Here is a 19,159-nt window from a genome sequence, read left to right as displayed (position 1 = left end):
AAAGCATGCAAAATTGCACATTTCCACAGAAGCTGCAACAGAGTCTGGAAACTATTCACCAGATGACTGTAAAAGCTTGTCACGCCTACAGTTCATGACCATCCATCAACTCATTATGGAGCTAAACTTGTACAGCAGTACAGTCCCTATTCTCCATCCATTCTGCCTTCTCTCCTTCAACTAGTCATGACAACACATCTTATTTGTTCCTCAAATCCTTTAGCGGACATTTTTATTCCTTCCCCACCACATCTGCTCTGCAATTCTGTCTCCTGTCTTGATTGTAGCAAGGATTTCTGCCCAAGCTTTCCTCAAACCTCCATTCTACAGTGTTTTAGAACTGAACACTGACATCCTTAAAATATCTCCTCCCTGCTTATCTTCAGCATGTCATCCATCCTTTCAAAGCTTGCCACTGTTTTCCTGTTTTCTGACACAGAATTTAATTCTCTCCTTCTCTGCTCTTCACAATGATGTCACTCCTTAATGAGCTTTTCCTGTGTCTGATCACAATGTTCCTTACCACTTCTGCCACAAAAATTATCAACTTGCTCATTTCTTGATTTCCTACATATATTTCCATGTTTTGCCTACTGAATCCCACACAAGCAACATTCATGCTCCTCAAACTAAACTGGAGATTATAAACTACCTCTACTCTAAATGCTAAACCATAAGCCTAAATCAATTTAAAATTACTGTGTAGATCAAAAAGCAGCTAAAACCATTTAATATTAGAAGACAGTCCAACGTAAAGTTTCAGTAAGCACGGGAAGTCCCTATTTTATACCATTCCAAATTAATAATCATAAGGAACTTAATCACATAGACTTTCTCCTTCCCACAATTCTGGAATCTGTGTTAACATGATGATATTCAGACAATGTTGTATAAAATTTTACCTTAAACTTCTCTACACACACTCAACTGTTCAAGAGCTCGCTCTCTTTAGCCATGCCTTTTTCCAAAGCCAGTTTACTGCTTCTGGCTATTGGGACACCCGATCAGCTGAACCTGAGAGTCAGCACAACTTAAACTCTCAGCAGAGTCAACACTGGGTAACAGAATACAGATTTATGGCAAATGATAAATAGTCTTTAATTATGCTGGCAATTAGGATTCTCATTATTTTCCAAAGCACACAAATAATGCAGTTAGAGAAGAAAACAAATGGAAGGAATAAATATCCAGAGATTAGAAAAACAGTAACTAGCACTCAAAAGAGGGGAAAAATACTGTCAAGTTCTAATGATCATTATGTGTTCCAACAAACTTGAAAGACAGTGAGGGAAGCACGTCCACAGATACTAACACTGTGCTTCAAATCCTCTACAAGTTATCAAAAATTAAGACACTGGATTCACAAGTAAGATTATGCTAAGTAAAGAGTTGCAAGGGAACAACTTTTCACTTCACACTACAAACTACTTCGTGATTCTGAGTTTTGTCAGTGCTTCTTTTAGCCTCTGAAGGTACAACTTTGTTTGTCTGTGTTGCTGTCACTTCGTTCAGCAGAAACTATGAAAAACTGTGACCTCAAAATAGCACAGAACAAAAGCAAAAAATATTCTTGAGTACTGCAAGATGTATTAGAAGATGTTCAGGCTTCAATTAAAGATTAAAGATATCGTGGCAAGAACTTTGCAACACTCTGCTTCAACAATTAGCACCACTCTCAACATTTTAATCAATTCATGAATCAAGCACAAAGAGTTTAAATTTATTAACTATTTTGAGTGATTCCTCTTCAGAGAGCAAAAGCACTTCCCAAGAGCAAAACTATGGGTCTAAGAAAACTTGTAATTATTGGTTCTTTTCAATAGCAATTTTTTAAGGTTTTCAAAATTAATGTGAATTTGAGAAGCTCATACTCTATGAAAGTATTTAAAATACAGGAGAAAATATTCTGAAAAATTAAAAAAATCCTCTCTTTTTACCTTCTATGTAAACATCTGACCCTTGAAAAGAATCTGTCAAGAAGTCAAAACACATTCATTACCTTTCAAAACGTTTTCTTTGGGTACCATGTCAGCCATCAGATATGAATTTTCCCAATGTTTTGCCTAGCTTTAAAATGAAAGAATAAAAGGACCTTCAGTCCTGAACACATATCAGTATGTACTAACACAGTATATAACAACACAGAAGTTCAAGCCACTGTGGTTTACCCTCTGGAAGCACTGCCATTTGTGTGTGTACTTCAAAAAACTGGAATCCTTACCAGAAGTCTAGAACAGTTTACTTTCACCTATCCAAGAGACGTAAATCATTATGAAATGATGAGAGGGAGGGGGAGAAAAGTCAAATAGAAAGCAACATTCATTTAAAATAGATGAAAATAAACACAGTGAAAATAAACTCTCAAATTTCAGAAAGGTATGGTTGCATATATTTTCACTGAAAATTTGCCACTGTTTTTTTCACAGAGCACGATGTACACATTTTAGGTAGAACACTTGAATGTTCTTTTAATCTTGCATTCATTTAAAAGATTTATAGAAGCAAGTAATTCAAATGTAAGCTCTAATGAAGTTAAATAGCTGAAGCTCATTTCCAATGAGCATTAAGGTTTCCCCTAAGGCCATGAAGAATTTAAAGGAAAAAAGCTATTAAAATAAACTACAAACTGAGCTGAAAAACTTCCCTGGATCACAGAATTGCTGGACCCCTAGACTAGCTCAGCTCTAGGGCAATAAAGCAGTATATAATTAACAAGTACAAATTCAGACAGTGATAGGATGGTTCAAACTCACACAAAACTCACACAAAGTTTTAAAGGAAACAGCGAAGAAACTAGAGACATGGCAAGCTAACCAGCTTTAACAGGAAAAACATGCAGGATTCACAAACATGCCAGTATTTTCAGTCATGTACCACTTCTATCTGTCAATTATTCTTATGTGTTAGCAAAACAAATTTTAATACTACTTTTAGAGTAATTCTAGGATGGGAGCAGGAGAGGAAACAATATGCAGCTTCACTACTCCTTTGCAAGGTTTCATTTTGTTACATTGTGCTACATAGCTAATATACTGTCTTTTTATCTGAAGTTGGCCCTAAAGTTTTAATATTGCCAAATTCCCCTGTCTTACCATGGTATAAATTTAAGGTAACATGACTGAAACTGGATGTGATGAAGTGAAGGACTGTGCAGTAATGGTCTAGCTTGGTGACTCTGTAGTGTCTGATATGGAAAGGAAAATAAATTCAGATTATCAAGTTTTCTGCAACCCATAGCTGTGACCAAAAGACACTATAGTATTTGCATACTCAAAGCCATTCAAATATATGAATTTGAATTGGTACAGTGCAGAAAATCAACAGATTGTAACCAACTGACTTTGGTATTCAATGAGGCTATACACAGCTGCAATATAGTCCGGGAAGAACTGTAGGAGTTGTGCACATCTGGTCTTCCATCATGTGACTTGTTGGATCATGAGGATTTGTTGCAAAGGACTGCAACCATTGCAATCCAGCCTTCCTAGAAATCCTCTAAAAAAAGATTCACTAGGCTATTTTGACCTATTACAGTCATTAAGTATAGAACATCTTGGTACACTGATATACCAATATTAGGATGCGTATGTTAAACTAACACTTGAACAAGAAGTCCCAGTCTTGCATTCTCTCCCACAACGCTACTTCCAGCCCCCGGCAGCAGATTTCACTGGCAGCTCAGCAGAACACAGGCTACATCCCGTCAAAGCAGCAACACAGCATGGGCCTGTTTGCCTTCACACGTCTTTCTCCTAACAGAGTTATCGTAATGTTGTCACTGGACTGCACAATATTACTCAATGTTTTATTTTTTCCAAATCCTGAAAGGACCCATTTGCTCATCATTTAACCCATACTTTAAGTATATAGAGAAATAACAACATCTCTAAAGCGTCAGGAACATACAAGAATAGAGCCAGAGTTTTAACAGTCCAACAAACTAAGAAATGCAACTGAACAGGTCAGTCAAACTGCATATCATAACTACATAAGAAATTTACATATCCTCTTCATGAAACAAGGTTGGTTCAATCCCATTTTCTTTGCTTTTTAAAACTTTAACAAAAAAAAAAAAAATCTATGGGTACAATTTCTTAAACATTCAAATGTGAAACTGCTGCCATTATTTCCAAGATATTTTGTTATGGAAACTACAAGCTTGTAGTGGTTTACCAGCATTTGATTAGAAGCATTTGTGGTGAATGCAAGAAACCAGAATTAGTCTTAGGACACTGAAACATACTGAAAAACCTATGGTTATTCTTTAGAGGTGATGTGAGATGACTTAACAATGTTGACTACCTCAACACAGAGAAGATAAAAAACTGAGTTTAATCCTGTAGCGAACCCTGTTTTTAAAGGAAGCTGTTATCCAAGCCCTGAAATATAGCAATAGTTTTTTTGGGTTTGGTTCTTTTTTTGGTTGTTTGGGGTTTTTTGTGTTTTTTTGTTTGTTTGTTGGTTGGGGGTTTTTTTGTCAGGGGAGGTTAATAAACAAACTGCTACTTGTTAAAAGATTGATGGTTTTGCAGATCTAGTGCACTGCAAATTGATTAAACTCAGCTGCTGGCTGAAGTAACATCTAATCTTCCTATAATGCTTGATCCTTACACAGCATAACTACTGAAAGACTCATTGCAATGAGCAATTTTCAGAGCAATGCATAAGTATTTTCCAAACAAGCCTAATCATTCACATATATTATTCAACAAAATCTAAACTGTATCACTACATACTAATTAAGCAAAAATCATATTTCAACTGGTATGTCAGCACAGATGATATATATGTATACACATATAAAATATGTGTATTTATACACATACACACATATTTTTTAAACATACATACATATAATTATATAAAACAATTTATTAGTAAGGGATGAAAATTGATCCATATATAATGTGCCAAATACATACTTGTTACAAATTCAATCTTGATTCAAACCTATAACCTTAAAATGTTCTAATCTTCTTCTAACTGTTGTACAGAAAATGTTTCATCACTGCTTCTTAAGGGAAAAAATACAGACATCTATTAATAACACAGATTAAAAACAAAACAAAAGCAAATAAAAGGAAAAAAAAGGGAAAAAAAAAAAAGAAGTACATGCAAATTGGTTAATTTTCTTTCCCACATTACCTGATCGTGGCTTCAGGCCAAAAGGGATTGTGGTGTTTGTAGTAGGAGACATTGCCGGACTTTTATCCTTGTTCTGTGTAATTCAAGAACATAAATCTAAGTAAGAGTAACATCCAGAATATCTCAGCACAACTGACTGTATAAAATGCAAAAGTTAACAATACTGCACGTTACCATTATTCCACCATAATGTGATCACAATACAGCCTCAAACCTATGATAATCTCCCTTTTATATTTCGTCCTATTCCTTTACTGGAAGATGAGTTTCTGACCAAAGACTGCAAGATATTCCCCCTAGCTATAAATAAGCTCAATTATTTCTCAGTTTTCTCCCATGTAATCACTTGGTTCCATCAAACATACATTTTTGTGGCATGGTTCATTTAGAAAAACAAAGCAAAGACATTTTTTCCTTAGATAAGTTTGTTTCTCTCACAGAATTAATTACCATTCTGCATGGTATTTTCCATGCAACACTGGATTTCTGCTTAAAAAGCAGAAAAGAGGAAGTTAAGCATACACCTCAGAGCAGGATTGCCCTTGACCCTGAACTAGGCTAACAGTTGCAGCAGGAAGAATGGAGTAGCAGCATACAGTAGAAGGTGAGGTATAATCGTCATACCATCAATGGTAACATAGAAAGAATCCTATAACAGAACGCCATAATGGGAATCCTATTTAAAAAGTGATTCCTCAGGGAGCCAGGAACTATAGGAGTCCCATCACCAAGACTGGTGGAAGGTGGCTAGGTGCTCATGAATTTGCAAGATGCTCATATACACTGCAGCGTAGAGGGAGAAGCCCCGTTTCTGCACTGAAAATATGAAGGGAAAAAATCTCCTTAAGGAGCTCTCTACAGTTTCCCTTTTTGACCTTCTGCTGAGATTCACACTGTAAAAGCGATAGGATCAATAAAATCAGACTCCTCTCTGAAAACTAATCAAGGACATGACACAACTGTGCAAAAAGAAATTGCACTGAAATCAACAGAAACTCTTGTGGAACAAGGAAAAGTAAAAAAAGGAAAATGTGGCAGAATGAACAAAATGTAATAAAATTAAATGTTTTATACTAAACTACATAACTCAGAAACAAGCTTATCAGAAAGTATATTTTTATACCTAGTAGATCCTTAAGACGACAAGAATAAACCACAGGCCAAATAAACCACATAGCCATTACCGATGAGCTCAATCATATTTTCTGTGATATTCAATTACATGTTTCATTTAGTATATGAACCATTCATACAAAACATGTGAGAGACAAACAAATGGCACTAGCATCTTACCTCATTGTGAGAGGTTTGCCCACTTGTATTCCAAACAATTAGATCATTCTGTGTGTTTGGGAAGGGGGGGGGGGGGGGGGGAGAAAAAGACCATTTCACCATTTCAGCAACTATATTGGTCATACACAACAGGATATTTTACTCATGATACTCAGATACACATTAATATTTAATTCTTTTTTTCACTGAAACAATTAATTTTCATGAATAATAAATACTTTTATTGCTAGTTGACCAACATTTAAAAAAACCCTTGTGGAAATGATTTGCACAGATTTGTCATTCATTTTTTAGTTTCAGTCCTAAGTGATTATAACTGCATGTATAAGATTTTAATGTTTATTGGTTCAAATGCAATACCCAATTTGTTTCACAGATTTTGTAATTAAACTATCACCAAGAGTTTAATATGCAAATGTATATTTTTAATATAGATTTGAAGAGAGAAGTGTTCTGTAAGCAATTCATTTTATAATTGCAATATAACATACCTTTTGTTACCACTTCTGCTGTAGTTAAATTGGAAACATGTAAAGCACGTTAACAAATATGAAATACAATCATTAATTCTGCATCAATCATAACTCAGCAGAAACACAGCTGGCATAAGTAAATACAAACAAATTGTAATTAAATTCAAAAATTATTTCCTTAGGGCCAATTTTTTTTTTTTTTTTAATCAATAAAAAATGGAAACAAAAAATAAAAGATGGCACTTGGAACCCTTGGTCCCAACAGTCACAGAGCTTTCCAAAAGTTAGCAAGATGGGAAGGAAGAGTACACACCCATTTTGCTTCATGACCTTTTCTGGCTACTTTTCAAGCATAAAAAAAAAATTCTTCAGCTTTAGACATCTTTCATAATATTACCTCAACCACTGTATTATCTAGAATAAACAGAAAGAAATCTTACTCATCTGATCCCAGCCAGCTCTACCTGGGGACTTGCACGCTTGACCACTCCTATGCTCAGGGATTATGTTCTTGTGACAGACCTGCTCCTACACTGCAGGTCTGATATCTCTCTCACAGCATGTAGATCACTAGCCATAATTTTGAATTTATGCTAAATTGAATTAATTCAGTAACACAAGTGCTTACTGTACTACAAAGAATGTACCATGATTAAAAACTTGCTCTTGCAAGATGTGTTTCCATTTCATGGAACATGCCTAGTGCTTTCACCTGCACAACACAGTCCAGATCAGGCCCTCTACAAGTGTTTAGGAAGATTTGTTTCTTCTTTTTAAAAGGTTCTTAAAAGTGAATCAGCAGTGTCCTTGGTAAAGAGTTCATCAAAATACAGAGACCACACACATTTTGACTCTGAATTAGCCTTATCTGTTAATCTCAGCAATGTAGTAAAAACTGTTCCAAATAAAGTGTGGTACCCCCAACATACAACAATATAATAAAAGAGATGAACCAACTCAATTTTTTTTTAATTTGATATTTTAAAGAAAAAACAAAGACAGAATTAAGACTAACAAAGTCACAAGGATATCATAGGAATATTTGACAGTAATGATAATTATAAATAAGAATATTTGAAAATCATCAAGATAAACTAGATTCAATCTATGCCTGGATAAGACAGACCATATTAAGGTACTACCAATATAGACAGAACATTATGTAATTTTTTTCTCAGAATCTTCTTGCAAGAGCTGTCACAAAAATCCCTATACAAACAAGTTCTGAAGTAATAACATATGCACCAAATATTTAAATTTGATTTTTTTCATAGTTCTTAATTTCTGGATCTTTCCAATGTACACAAAACTTAAAATATTTCTGAAACTTTAAAACTATCATCTCAACCTATATACAGTCTGTTTGTAATATTAAACACATTAAAAATACTGCTGTTAAGAAAAACTTAGCAGCTTATATAACTACAAGAGTATTTGAGGTGAGGGGGAAGAGGAATCAGGTGTTTCACTTTATTGAAGATCTAACTTTGAGGTGACTTATTTTTTCCAGGGGAATGCAACCACTGCACCTACTATAGTGTTTATTGGCTGAAAAGACTTTTATTAATTTCATTATATCAGTTTTTTCCTGAGAGATAGGTCTTAATCAACTTCCCATTTGCAGCCAAACCTTGAGAATCATGCTAAGGCAAAAAAAAAAAAAAAGAAAGAAAAAAGAAAGAAAACCCCAACAGGCTTAAACCCACTATTATCTCCGCACACAAATTGACATAATGCAATGATCCATTCCAAATGTTTCCACACACTTATTGCATCTAGACACCTCCATACCTGACTCAACGACCATTTTTCACCCTGTTCACAAGTTCTCACTTCAGGCTTTGCTTTCTCCATAATCAACTCCCTCCTCCTCTGAAATTCTAGTTCCTCTTCAGCATTTTCTCTCTGCAAGATAAGTAACTCTTTAGACTGTGTATCAGTGGAAATAGAACTATATCTTTTTTTGCATAACATTACCTTGGAAGTATTTCTTACAAATATTGTGATAAAAAGCGAACAAAGAAGTAAGCAGATACTATATACTTGCAGTTCCAGTGCTAACAGGTAGATAACGTAAATCTAAACAAAGTATGTCATAAAGAATACCAGTTCACCTGTCAGGATACAGATCAAATAATAAGCAACATATATCACACCATAAAACTCCAAATCATACTTTATATACTCTTTGTAACTATAGTGACAGTGCTCTGGGAAAACATTAATTTTTAGTTTACAAAATATTTTTGGGTTATCCTTAATGAATGTACTGTTTTCCTACACCAGAACAGGGAGATATAGGGGGGTGGGATGGTAGACGAGTATGCATAGCTGAGCTATGAACTGGCATACATGAAAACTGCACACGGGGAAAAAAAAACTAAGATGAAAAAGTAACTGATAAACCCAGAAAAATTTTACATATACACATATAAAAAAAAATAAAAAATTCCATAAAAATGTTAAAGAATAATTAGTTTTGTCCTCCAACCTACTAATTTTTTTCCTTCCCTATTTGGTAGATTAATAACTGATGAAATTGTTGGCTCATTTCCTGTCTTCCCCCCGCTCCCCCCCAAATATTTTGTAATAATACACTCATTAACGTACCTGACCAAGGGAAGACATCTCCATCTGCATTTGACCGCTATGTATAAAGATAAACAAATGCAAGTATGTAATTCATTGTGTAGAAACTTGAATATGATGAATCTAATGAATGCATTTTGTTTTTCTAAAAAAGGTAGATAAACACACTTTACTGTAGACTCCTGAAATTCTAAAGCTGTTGCTGGTTCCATGGGACACAGATTCACACCACTGCTTTCTGAAATATCCATGCTTAATCTGCAAGGTTTGAAATAAAAACATTGCACTGGGGTATAGCTTTGGTAACCATTCTGTTCAGTATTTAATTTCAAACAAATGGATATATGAAATACTTTTATAGTCATGGTTCTAGCCTGCTCAGTGTTATCTCTTAACGACTTTTTGAAATGCCTCCTGATGCTTCACTAGCACCAGTTCAGTCAAAGCAACGTTAATGCTTTCCTCTGCAAAATGTCACTCTGAGCAATGGCTTGTATCAAAACAAAAGGACCTGTTTACTACCAGCAGCAATGCCATTATCTAGAAGACTGTAGATTTCTATATCCAACTTCTAGCACCTTGTGTTCAAACAGAAGCCACAGCCCTGGTTAGATACTCAAATTTAATTTACAGGGGATGAAAATAAAGCAGCGCAACAATAAATTCACAACAGACAATGACCTGAAAGAAAGCAGTGAATATAGGAAAGGGAATATAGGAATCTAAAACAAACATCTGAAAATACTGAAAAAGGTCGAGTCTGAAATCTTTTTCCTTTCCAGAACTGAAATGCTGCTTATGTGCACATAGGGTATGCAGATTTGAAACTCTGCAGAACACTAGGACAACAGTAACCGGGCAAGCGTTTTACAAGTTTAATAGTCCTATATGTTAGCAAAAATAGCTCCCATTGAGATCCTCTACACGGAACTCTAGTCAGTGCATGTTAGGTGTGTCAGCATCACCTACTGTTTCAGCCCCTACAGTGGTTTCTCTTTCTAAGTCTTAAATGGCCTTTAGTATGAGATAAGGATAATTCTGGCTACAGTTAGTTATTTCAACTAGCTTATCCTGGCTAGGTGATTAGTTATACTAATGCACAACGGAAACCTCTTTGGGGAAAGTTATAATTTTTGACATGCTGTAGGTTTAAGTTAAAAGCGTTTGAAGGCTTTTGTGCATCTTAAACTAAGGAACAATGGAAGCACTTAAATTCCTTTGTGGATCTGGATAAAGACACAAAAACTATTCAGTATGAAAAAAAAAATTTTCTCACACTGCTTTATATAATGCAAGTATATAACAAACTGCCATGTAATCCAGTAATTATAAAAGCAATTATCAGGAACCCATGGCCCAGAGGATTGAAAGTCTACAGCATCATTTGGCAAGTATTAGGCACTCAGGGGTAATTTGCTGGGTAAGTTTGTATGTTAACATACAGGAGACATACACTGAAAATCTTATCTAGCGCTCAGTAAATTAAAAATAAATACTCATATTTTCAGGTTAGAAAAAGAAAGTGCAGCCACAAAAAAGCCCTCCAACACTATGTAAAAAACCAGTAGAAAAATACAGATATGCATGACATGATTAGCCATTTTTAAAAGCCACATTTCAAATTTACCATAGTGTTACTAATGAAAGCACATCTGAATATGCATGGAAAAACAGATTAATTTTCTGTATTTTATTGGCCTTTTTAACTTAACAAGAAAAACTAAATAGGTAGGAAATATTGGGGCAATATTTGACAAAAAAACAAAATGACAAAATTTATAAGGTTAACAACTGAAATGTTTTTAATGTTGCTTTTTTCCAAACCAGACTTTTTCCTTTTTTAATTGCAACACTTCTCCCACAAAATAATAAGCCTCATATGAGGTGCAGAAGCAATGGTATACTATCTCACAGAAACCACAGGAACTAAAAAGCTTTCCTAATTTGTATGACTTTTTATTAAAAAAAATACTTGTGATTCAAGTATTTAGTATATGATTCAAGAATTCAAGTATTCTTTATATGATTCAAAATAAAGCTAGATAATTGTCTCTCCAGAAATACTAACAGGAGTGAATTTCTGTCCTAAAAACTACAAAGGTCTGCTAGGCGAAAAAGCAGTATCAAATCAGGAATTTAAACTAAAGAACAGTGTAATTGCAAGAACAAACAGCTACAGTGAACTGGCCAAGGGAGGAAGGAGAAACAAGGATCCTTTAGGCTGGAAGTGACAAGGAGGTTTCTAGTCTTCAGAGAAATTAAGCTCTAAGCCAGCTATCTCATAGAAGTAATGAAGAAAAATGAGTTACTTAATCGATTTCTGAAGGTTGTTACAAGAAAAGCAATAGCAAGCATGTGGAAAGAACTACCTATACCACTATTGTCAGTCATTTTCAGTAGGACAAGCATTTACTTTCTTTTAAATACTTAGTCCTTTGTTTATTCACAGATCCAGAGTCATTCCACCTGACTTTAGCCATTTAAAACAGGCACCTAAATTATAAAACCTTGCTTTCTGTAGTCAGGGGAAATCTAACTTCAGCTTTCTCTGATCTAATCAGCTTTCTCTAGCTGCCTCTTCCTCTTTCTCCTTTTGATTTCAGAAGGAGACTACAGAAACTCGACCACTAATTCAGGTCTCCTTTATGCGCTCCACTGAGGTGGGATGAAGCTGGGCAATTCTTCAATCTTCTGAAAAGGTCTCAAACCTTCTCCAATCCCCACAAAATACACCAAGCATTAGTAAGCAGAGGAGAGTTTATTTATAGTCCCTAGAAGAAATGTGACTATCCTAGACAAAGCTTCAGAAAATCACAGTAGCGTACACGAGATGAATGGTTAAGAGGTGTCTCCACCTCTAAATTTAGGTTTCTTTTAAACCTGAAATCCATCTTAATTTACTGGGCATCTTGCCCAGATACTCAGACAGAGAATGCAAGTTTCCTTCTTAACTATCTAAGTGCCTCCTGAAAAACATCAGTATGCTAATAAAGCACCTCATAACTCCAGAGAACTTTCAATTATCGGTTAAAGAACTCTAAAGCCATTCACAAAAATTTTAAATACATGACATTAAGACACCAGCTACTGTAAGCATACCTGTTGGGATCTTGTAATAAATCCACTGCTTCTCTCAGTTGTTCTATCATTGCTATATCAATAGTTTGTTCTTCTGATAAATTTATTCTATAACAGAAAACAAAACATTCAAAAAAGAGGTACAACAGCAATTATCAAGGGTAGTCTGAATTTCAATTTGTGAGCTGTATCTTTCAACTGGCATGCAAATACTATAGAGGGAAAAAAGAACAGCCTCTGTGCACAGGAGTATGTGCTGAATTTATGGAGTTCCTTCTGAAACTATTCTTCACCACTTTGTCCTTAACAAAGCCCCCCAACCAAATATATACGTAAACAAAGGTGATGAATTAAAACTTTTAGCATTTCAATAAAACAGACTTACTTCTAAAATTCAAAATTTGTTTACCAATACTTGACTCTTATTAACTGCACTCATCACATACATTGTTTTAACATAAATACTAAATACAACGATTTTTTTAATGGACCAGCATGCTTTCTCTTACTTTTCAACATCTGTAATTCTTTTTGGGGTTTAGAAACACAATCACCTGTTAGTTCTGCCAATAAGGCTCTTTCAGAAAGTACTTATTCTTCCCTTCCCTTCAATTTTTGTTTTTTTAAATCATTTAGGACTCCACTGTTCTGCTTAGTGACAACTTCACAGTACACTGTCATGCTAAATCCCCTTTTCTTATGCACTCTCCTCAGCAACTGATGTTCACTTGCTCTGCTCTTGAATTAATGTCTATGAATTAATGATTGCTTCAAGGTTAAAATGATGACAAAAGAAGAAACAAGACTGAAGGGTTTTTTTCCAATTAAATTACATTTTTAAAAATAGACATTAAATTTAGATCTTACAAGTTTTGGTAAAATCCTTTTTTACCAATGCCATTCACAGACTAAATATCAAAATACGTAGTTAAAAAGCTTGCATTCTACATAGGTTAAAAATATTACAGCATTATTGGTGCATACAAATTAATTAGTTGTAATATAACATCCACTCTATTCGGCAATGTGTAAAACATTGAGCACACACAAAGTGCGAGGCTGTGCTTCTGCCATGCCTCCAAATCTACAAAATTATTAACTGAAAAGGAAATGCCAGTTCTGTCAATCTGATTAAATGACACAGCTAATTACTTACAGATACATTAAAAATACTTACATTTCGTCTGTTTGCCATTGTGTGTCCTCTTCTATTCTCAATAATTCATCACACTCTGCTGCTCTACTCTGTAAGCAAAGTGATATTGAGAACGGAACTTTGCAATTAAGTAGGCAGATAAATTTTGCTTTCAGACTCAGCACTGACCTAATTTATGTAACAGTTTAGGGTGGCTAGTTGAAACAATCCAACACTTCTGCTCCACTCCTCACTCTACCCCCTATTAAGATACTGATTACAAGGTCTTCTGTTCACTGTTCAGATTTTATTGAGGTCAACAGCCCTTACCCTCCTTTAACTGTAAAAAGAAAGTCAAGCAGCATGAGAATTCTTTATTCTGTGTCCCAGATTTCATTTGTGCCTTTCTGGTGTATGCAAACAATGCTTCAATTAAGCACAATGCTAACTCTCCTCTTACTTGCTCTCCTCCTGCAGCCAGATTTGTTTACAGAGCAAAGGAAATTCCAAATATGCAAACAGTAGCAATTATGTACTTCATCCATAATTATTAACAGGACTCCTACTTGACAGTTTTAACAGCCATGAATAAATTTTTTTAAAACAAATCAGAACAAAAACTGCGTGCAACAATTCCTATTAGTCAGCCAGTTATTTTGGCTTCAATGTAGGCATAAATTAGAGCCCCCACTGTCCTACCTATAACTATGAAGTGCTACTTATTAGAAAATGTGATTCTCTCTTTTATGCTTCCATTTGGTGCTTTGCAATTTTCTTTTCTCTTTCATCTCAGATAGGCAGGAACACTGAAGCAGTTCAGCGGCCGGTAAAGACAGAAGCTCTCTGAATGGATGTGCATTTGTAACTAGTAAAGAATGAACAGAGAGGCTTATCCTCTTGTGTGTCATGTGTTTGGCACATCAGTTGCATCACCCGGTACCAATAAACGCTATCCAACTCTGCCAGATGTGTCACTGAAGAGTGTACCAGCTTCTCTAACATTCCCCAAAGATGGCCCATTCCCCAGTAGAATGAATAAAGCCATTCTTTTTTCTTTTTCTTCTCCTCACAGGAATGAAGTACATGATTTTTCCCATAAGAAGGGCGTATATCATAAGATGACAAATGCAGCACTTATTCTAGAAGGTGATCCTCAGTCTCTGGGCATAATTATATAGAAGATAAGATAAATAAAGCCATATAAATTACGACTAAAATTTGAAAAATTAAAAAATCCTCCAAGCCTAAGCTCCTCTTTTGCACTGCAAGTTGTACTGATTTTATGTATGGTTTGGTTAACCAGAATTTCAATTTTAGAAGATGCCCCACTGTCCCAAAAGGCATTCTAGTACCTGACTAAATATAAACTAAAGAACACAACAGCCTCAGAAATCTGCACAAGAAGGAAAACACCCTGAGTTCAAAATCCTCAGAATAAAAGGGATGTACTACCTGTTGCAGTCACCAACTGCTGATCTCACCTCCCATAATGTTAAGAAGATATCAAAATTCAAAGAAATTAAACTGCTCACTCTGGCAATATTCTTATCCGGCAATTCAATACAGTAACCTATATTTTACTGAACCAGTGTCTGCAACATATTATTTCAGATAATATTATCTTATTATGATGGAGGACATTCCCAAGGGAATAGTCTTCAAATGGTACACTACTGAAAATCAAGATGATGAAGTGAGAAGAACAAGGAAAGGAAATACAAAGCATATGCATAACACAACGTACAGTCAGCTTCATATGTGTGTACCCCTTTGTCAGAGGAGGATGAAAGCATTCTATCCCCTTTTACCTAGGTCATTCACCTCAAATGTGCACACTTGCTGAAAATTTGTATGCAGGAAACCTACAATAATTTGTTAACATTTTAACCATCTAAAAATAAGAATTTTTTAGTATAAAAGTCACAAAAGAACAAGCCAATATAAAATAACCTGTAGTGTCCTAAACATCCAGCAACTATAAATAACTCTTCCTAATAATCAATGATGTTTTAGACAATACACTATTGCCATTTTAAACACTACTGAATTCATTTGTATTTTGTAATACACATGAAAAAATTTGTATTTGTAAATAACAAAAAAATAATAAGCAACATGTATTTACTATATAAATAAAGTTTTCTCATAACTACATGTCTTCAGTAACTATGAAAGGGAAAAGTTTTTTTTTCCTTTGTTTTTAAATACTAGTCCTCTGCGGCTGCCACCTCAGAGACTCTGCAACTAGCTGAAGATGATCTGCAAGAATTTTGTTGCTAGAAAAAAACAAAAAGGTTGCTCAAATAAAGAGATCTTTTGCAGAACCAGAAGTCTGTTTCCAAGAAGCTGAAAGGCCACATCCTTTCTCTTTCCACTACTACTTCCCAGCACATTTTTTCCTCTAAGCAATGGAAAATGGAAGCGATACATTGCCTCTTTGCACCCCGTAAAAATCTCCACAGAAGGAGAAAATTAGTCTAAAAATATCCATACTAGATAATCCCTTCTCGCCTATAAATCAAGAGGAGACATCACGTCCACAGGAATGCTACAAAATACTACTATTTCTCAAATATCTTTGCATTATAAAGTATCTAGCAAAAGTATCCAGCAAATAAATTTTCACAGAAAAAAAAAACAAACCACAAAACACTTGCTCAAAATTTCTCTAGAATCTTTCAAAAACTCCTCAGTCTGCCTAACTATATTTAATTTATAAATTCATCAGGCAGTTCTTGCTATATAATAAAGCAAGTGAATTTCATGAGTTACCACACAACAGCAATCACTAATGATTCGTAGTACGTTTCTGTGGATTCTGTTGCAGCTTTCTCAGACACATATGTCTAGACATATGCTACTAAACATAATGCCACAAATAGAAAAACAGAGTAAATGACAATATGAATGGGGAAAATACAACGTAAAACAGACAAAAAGACATAACAGAACATTTTTCTGAAAGGTCATTCATTACGAAAAACAGTTCAAAAAAAGAAAGCACGTTTGATAGTTTCCCAACAAGAAGCCACATGCCAGAAAGATGCCACATGACTGATAAGCAAGTACTCATTAACCATAACAGAAAGACAAGAGTAATACTTTCAAGCAGATTAAGCAACTACCTATGACGTGTAATCAGTAATCCAGAGCACCAGTGTTCAGTAATGAACATCTTAAGGAAACTAAAGTGGCACCCAGACCTTTATGTAAAGACTGATGGGTATAATCTCAGAGTTTCTTATTGTGGATAACCTGTGTTTTCTTACATATTTCATTATATACACACCCATATATGTTTTGTTATACACACAAATACACACACAATTATTCAACTGCACTTTCCTATCACCTATAGCATCTACAAAATGATGCTATATCATAACAGAGTCAGTGTATACTCCCAAAATCCATCAAGAATCTTCTGTATTTTTTATGACAATGAATATTAATTGCGGTCTCTCATTCATTACAATGTCTACATTTTGTCATTCCTGCTTGCTCTATACTTATGAAAGTAGAGAAGATATTTCCCCCCTTTTAAAACTGTCACAAACTTGCCTTAATGTAACTCATAAATTCAGTAGTAAGAGTCTCCGATTCATCAAACTGGTTTCCTGTTTCTCTTGACTTATCATTGACAATCAAGTGAGAAGATCCCTGATGGAATCCCACTAATAACAACAATTAAAAAAAAAAGATAGAAGAATGATTTCTGGTTCAGCTCAACATTTGTTACTCAATGCAATTTAAGTGTATTAAATTATAGAGCTCAAAAACATGCAAAGTTTAAATTCAAAGCATATTAAAAACCTCAAACAAGTTAAGACTTTTGCATTTTAAGGAGTGATGCCAATTAATTTCAAAGTTGTAATAAATCAATATCTTGGGCTCATACAGTTGTAGATCAGAAGCACCACAACAGGCATTGATGGAGTCAGTTTTGAACTACACCAAATATGTCTTGCCAGTACCAGTACAAGAACACAGCTGTCCAGCTAGAGAGTATTTTAGGACATTCAGATGTCTCAGCCAGTGACTTGCAGTTTCATGCAACTTCAGAGTTATTATACTATAACAAACACACAAACTCTCAGCAGAACTCAACCCAAATGATTCAGAGCCTTCAGAGCCTATGCCAATCTCTTGCTTACACATAGTACTTCCAGGGGTGTGAGGCAGTAATAATTTTCTCCTCTGCTTGAAGTAGTCTGATCCTATAACTTACCCTCTGCAGCGTGCCAATAAATACTGTAGGTAGGATATAATGCTTTTACTATCTCACTTAGTATTCTACTAAAGTCTGATGAGTATCTCAGTTGAAGTTCATTTAATCCAGTCTGTAACACTGGGGAAAGGCTGATCCTCTATTTATGTGTTTGCCATATGCAACTCACTGAGTTCATCCTGCCATTTATCATTAGTATGTGCAGACCTTGGAGAAACATTGTTTATCAGTACGTAGAAATAATTTGGAAAAGTGTAAGTTAATTTAATAAAATTTAAGTAAAATTACACATTCTCTCAAAATGTGAAGAGATTTATTTCTTTCCAGGGGAAATGCTGACTTTGAAAAATAAAGCCTTATATATGCATTAAGTCCAAGTACAGAAAAGGACTGTGCTTTTGTACAAGATTGATGCTTGTTGGGCTGTGATTTTTGCAAACTGAATTCGGTCTTATACATAGAATTATTGCCAGAATTTCCATGTATTTAACTTCCACTTTTTTTACATTCCAACCTTTTCTTGAGTTAGCATGGTGACCTGAATCTTCCTTTACAACCTGATCTTCTTCCACGATGTCTGACATTGGAACATTAAAGCTGATAGTATCTTCATCAGATGGCTAAGAAGAAATAAGAGAAACACTTGTTTCAGCTCAAACCAAGACTGATAAAAACATATGTATTAAGAAGAGTGCTCACTAAAGAGCGGCAAACTAATATGGGAGAGGATACCAGAGCATCTAACATGACCAAATCCTGCTGTAGGAAGCTGTAGTCATGCTGAATACATCCTCACAGCAGGCTTGCCAAGCAGCACAATTCATCTGTTGTTCTTTCCTATCTTCCTCACTGCACTAGTCCTCTCCTTGCAGTGACACCGTTGTACTGTGCTGCTCTCTGCGTGCCTTCCTGGGACAGCTGAAAACAGGGGCTCCTTGTGGCCATCAGTCTGTAGAAAAACTGAGCCTCCTATCACAGTCCTTTTTTCTTTCCCTCCAAGACTCTTCTCCCCTGCATTACACCTTGTTAATTTAATGGCTTAAAGCAAGCAAGTTAGGCTTTGTAGGCTGAGGCAATATCTTTTATTAGATTAACTTGCAGAGCTGAAAAAAGCATAAACTGTCAAGTGCACTAGCTTTTCTTCATTGGCTTAAAAGCTCATCCATTTTTTTCAGCTGTATTAGCTGGTACACTAAAACACATTACTTTTATCTACAA

At 35.1% G+C, this 19,159-nt stretch overlaps 1 protein-coding gene across 6 annotated transcripts in view; it reads right to left on the bottom strand.

Annotated features, from left to right (window-relative positions):
* Window positions 1-19,159, bottom strand: part of LRCH1 (leucine rich repeats and calponin homology domain containing 1) — a 143,686-nt gene that overhangs the window by 35,742 nt on the left and 88,785 nt on the right. For 4 of the 6 annotated variants that reach the window (XM_075489466.1, XM_075489444.1, XM_075489458.1 and 1 more), the window contains exons 8-16: window positions 18,456-18,561; window positions 17,275-17,387; window positions 13,756-13,823; window positions 12,600-12,686; window positions 9,669-9,758; window positions 9,522-9,558; window positions 8,703-8,816; window positions 6,439-6,486; window positions 5,146-5,218 (exon numbers count right to left, since the gene is read on the bottom strand). In XM_075489466.1, the coding sequence (XP_075345581.1) occupies window positions 5,146-5,218; window positions 6,439-6,486; window positions 8,703-8,816; window positions 9,522-9,558; window positions 9,669-9,758; window positions 12,600-12,686; window positions 13,756-13,823; window positions 17,275-17,387; window positions 18,456-18,561 (736 nt within the window). The remainder of the gene's footprint in view (window positions 1-5,145; window positions 5,219-6,438; window positions 6,487-8,702; window positions 8,817-9,521; window positions 9,559-9,668; window positions 9,759-12,599; window positions 12,687-13,755; window positions 13,824-17,274; window positions 17,388-18,455; window positions 18,562-19,159) is intronic. The other 2 variants (XM_075489474.1, XM_075489481.1) reach the window with 1 other exon arrangement.

This window comes from Mycteria americana, chromosome 1, assembly GCF_035582795.1.
Source record: "Mycteria americana isolate JAX WOST 10 ecotype Jacksonville Zoo and Gardens chromosome 1, USCA_MyAme_1.0, whole genome shotgun sequence".
Taxonomy (NCBI): Eukaryota; Metazoa; Chordata; class Aves; order Ciconiiformes; family Ciconiidae; genus Mycteria; species Mycteria americana.
This window is presented reverse-complemented; position numbering and strand designations above follow the sequence as displayed.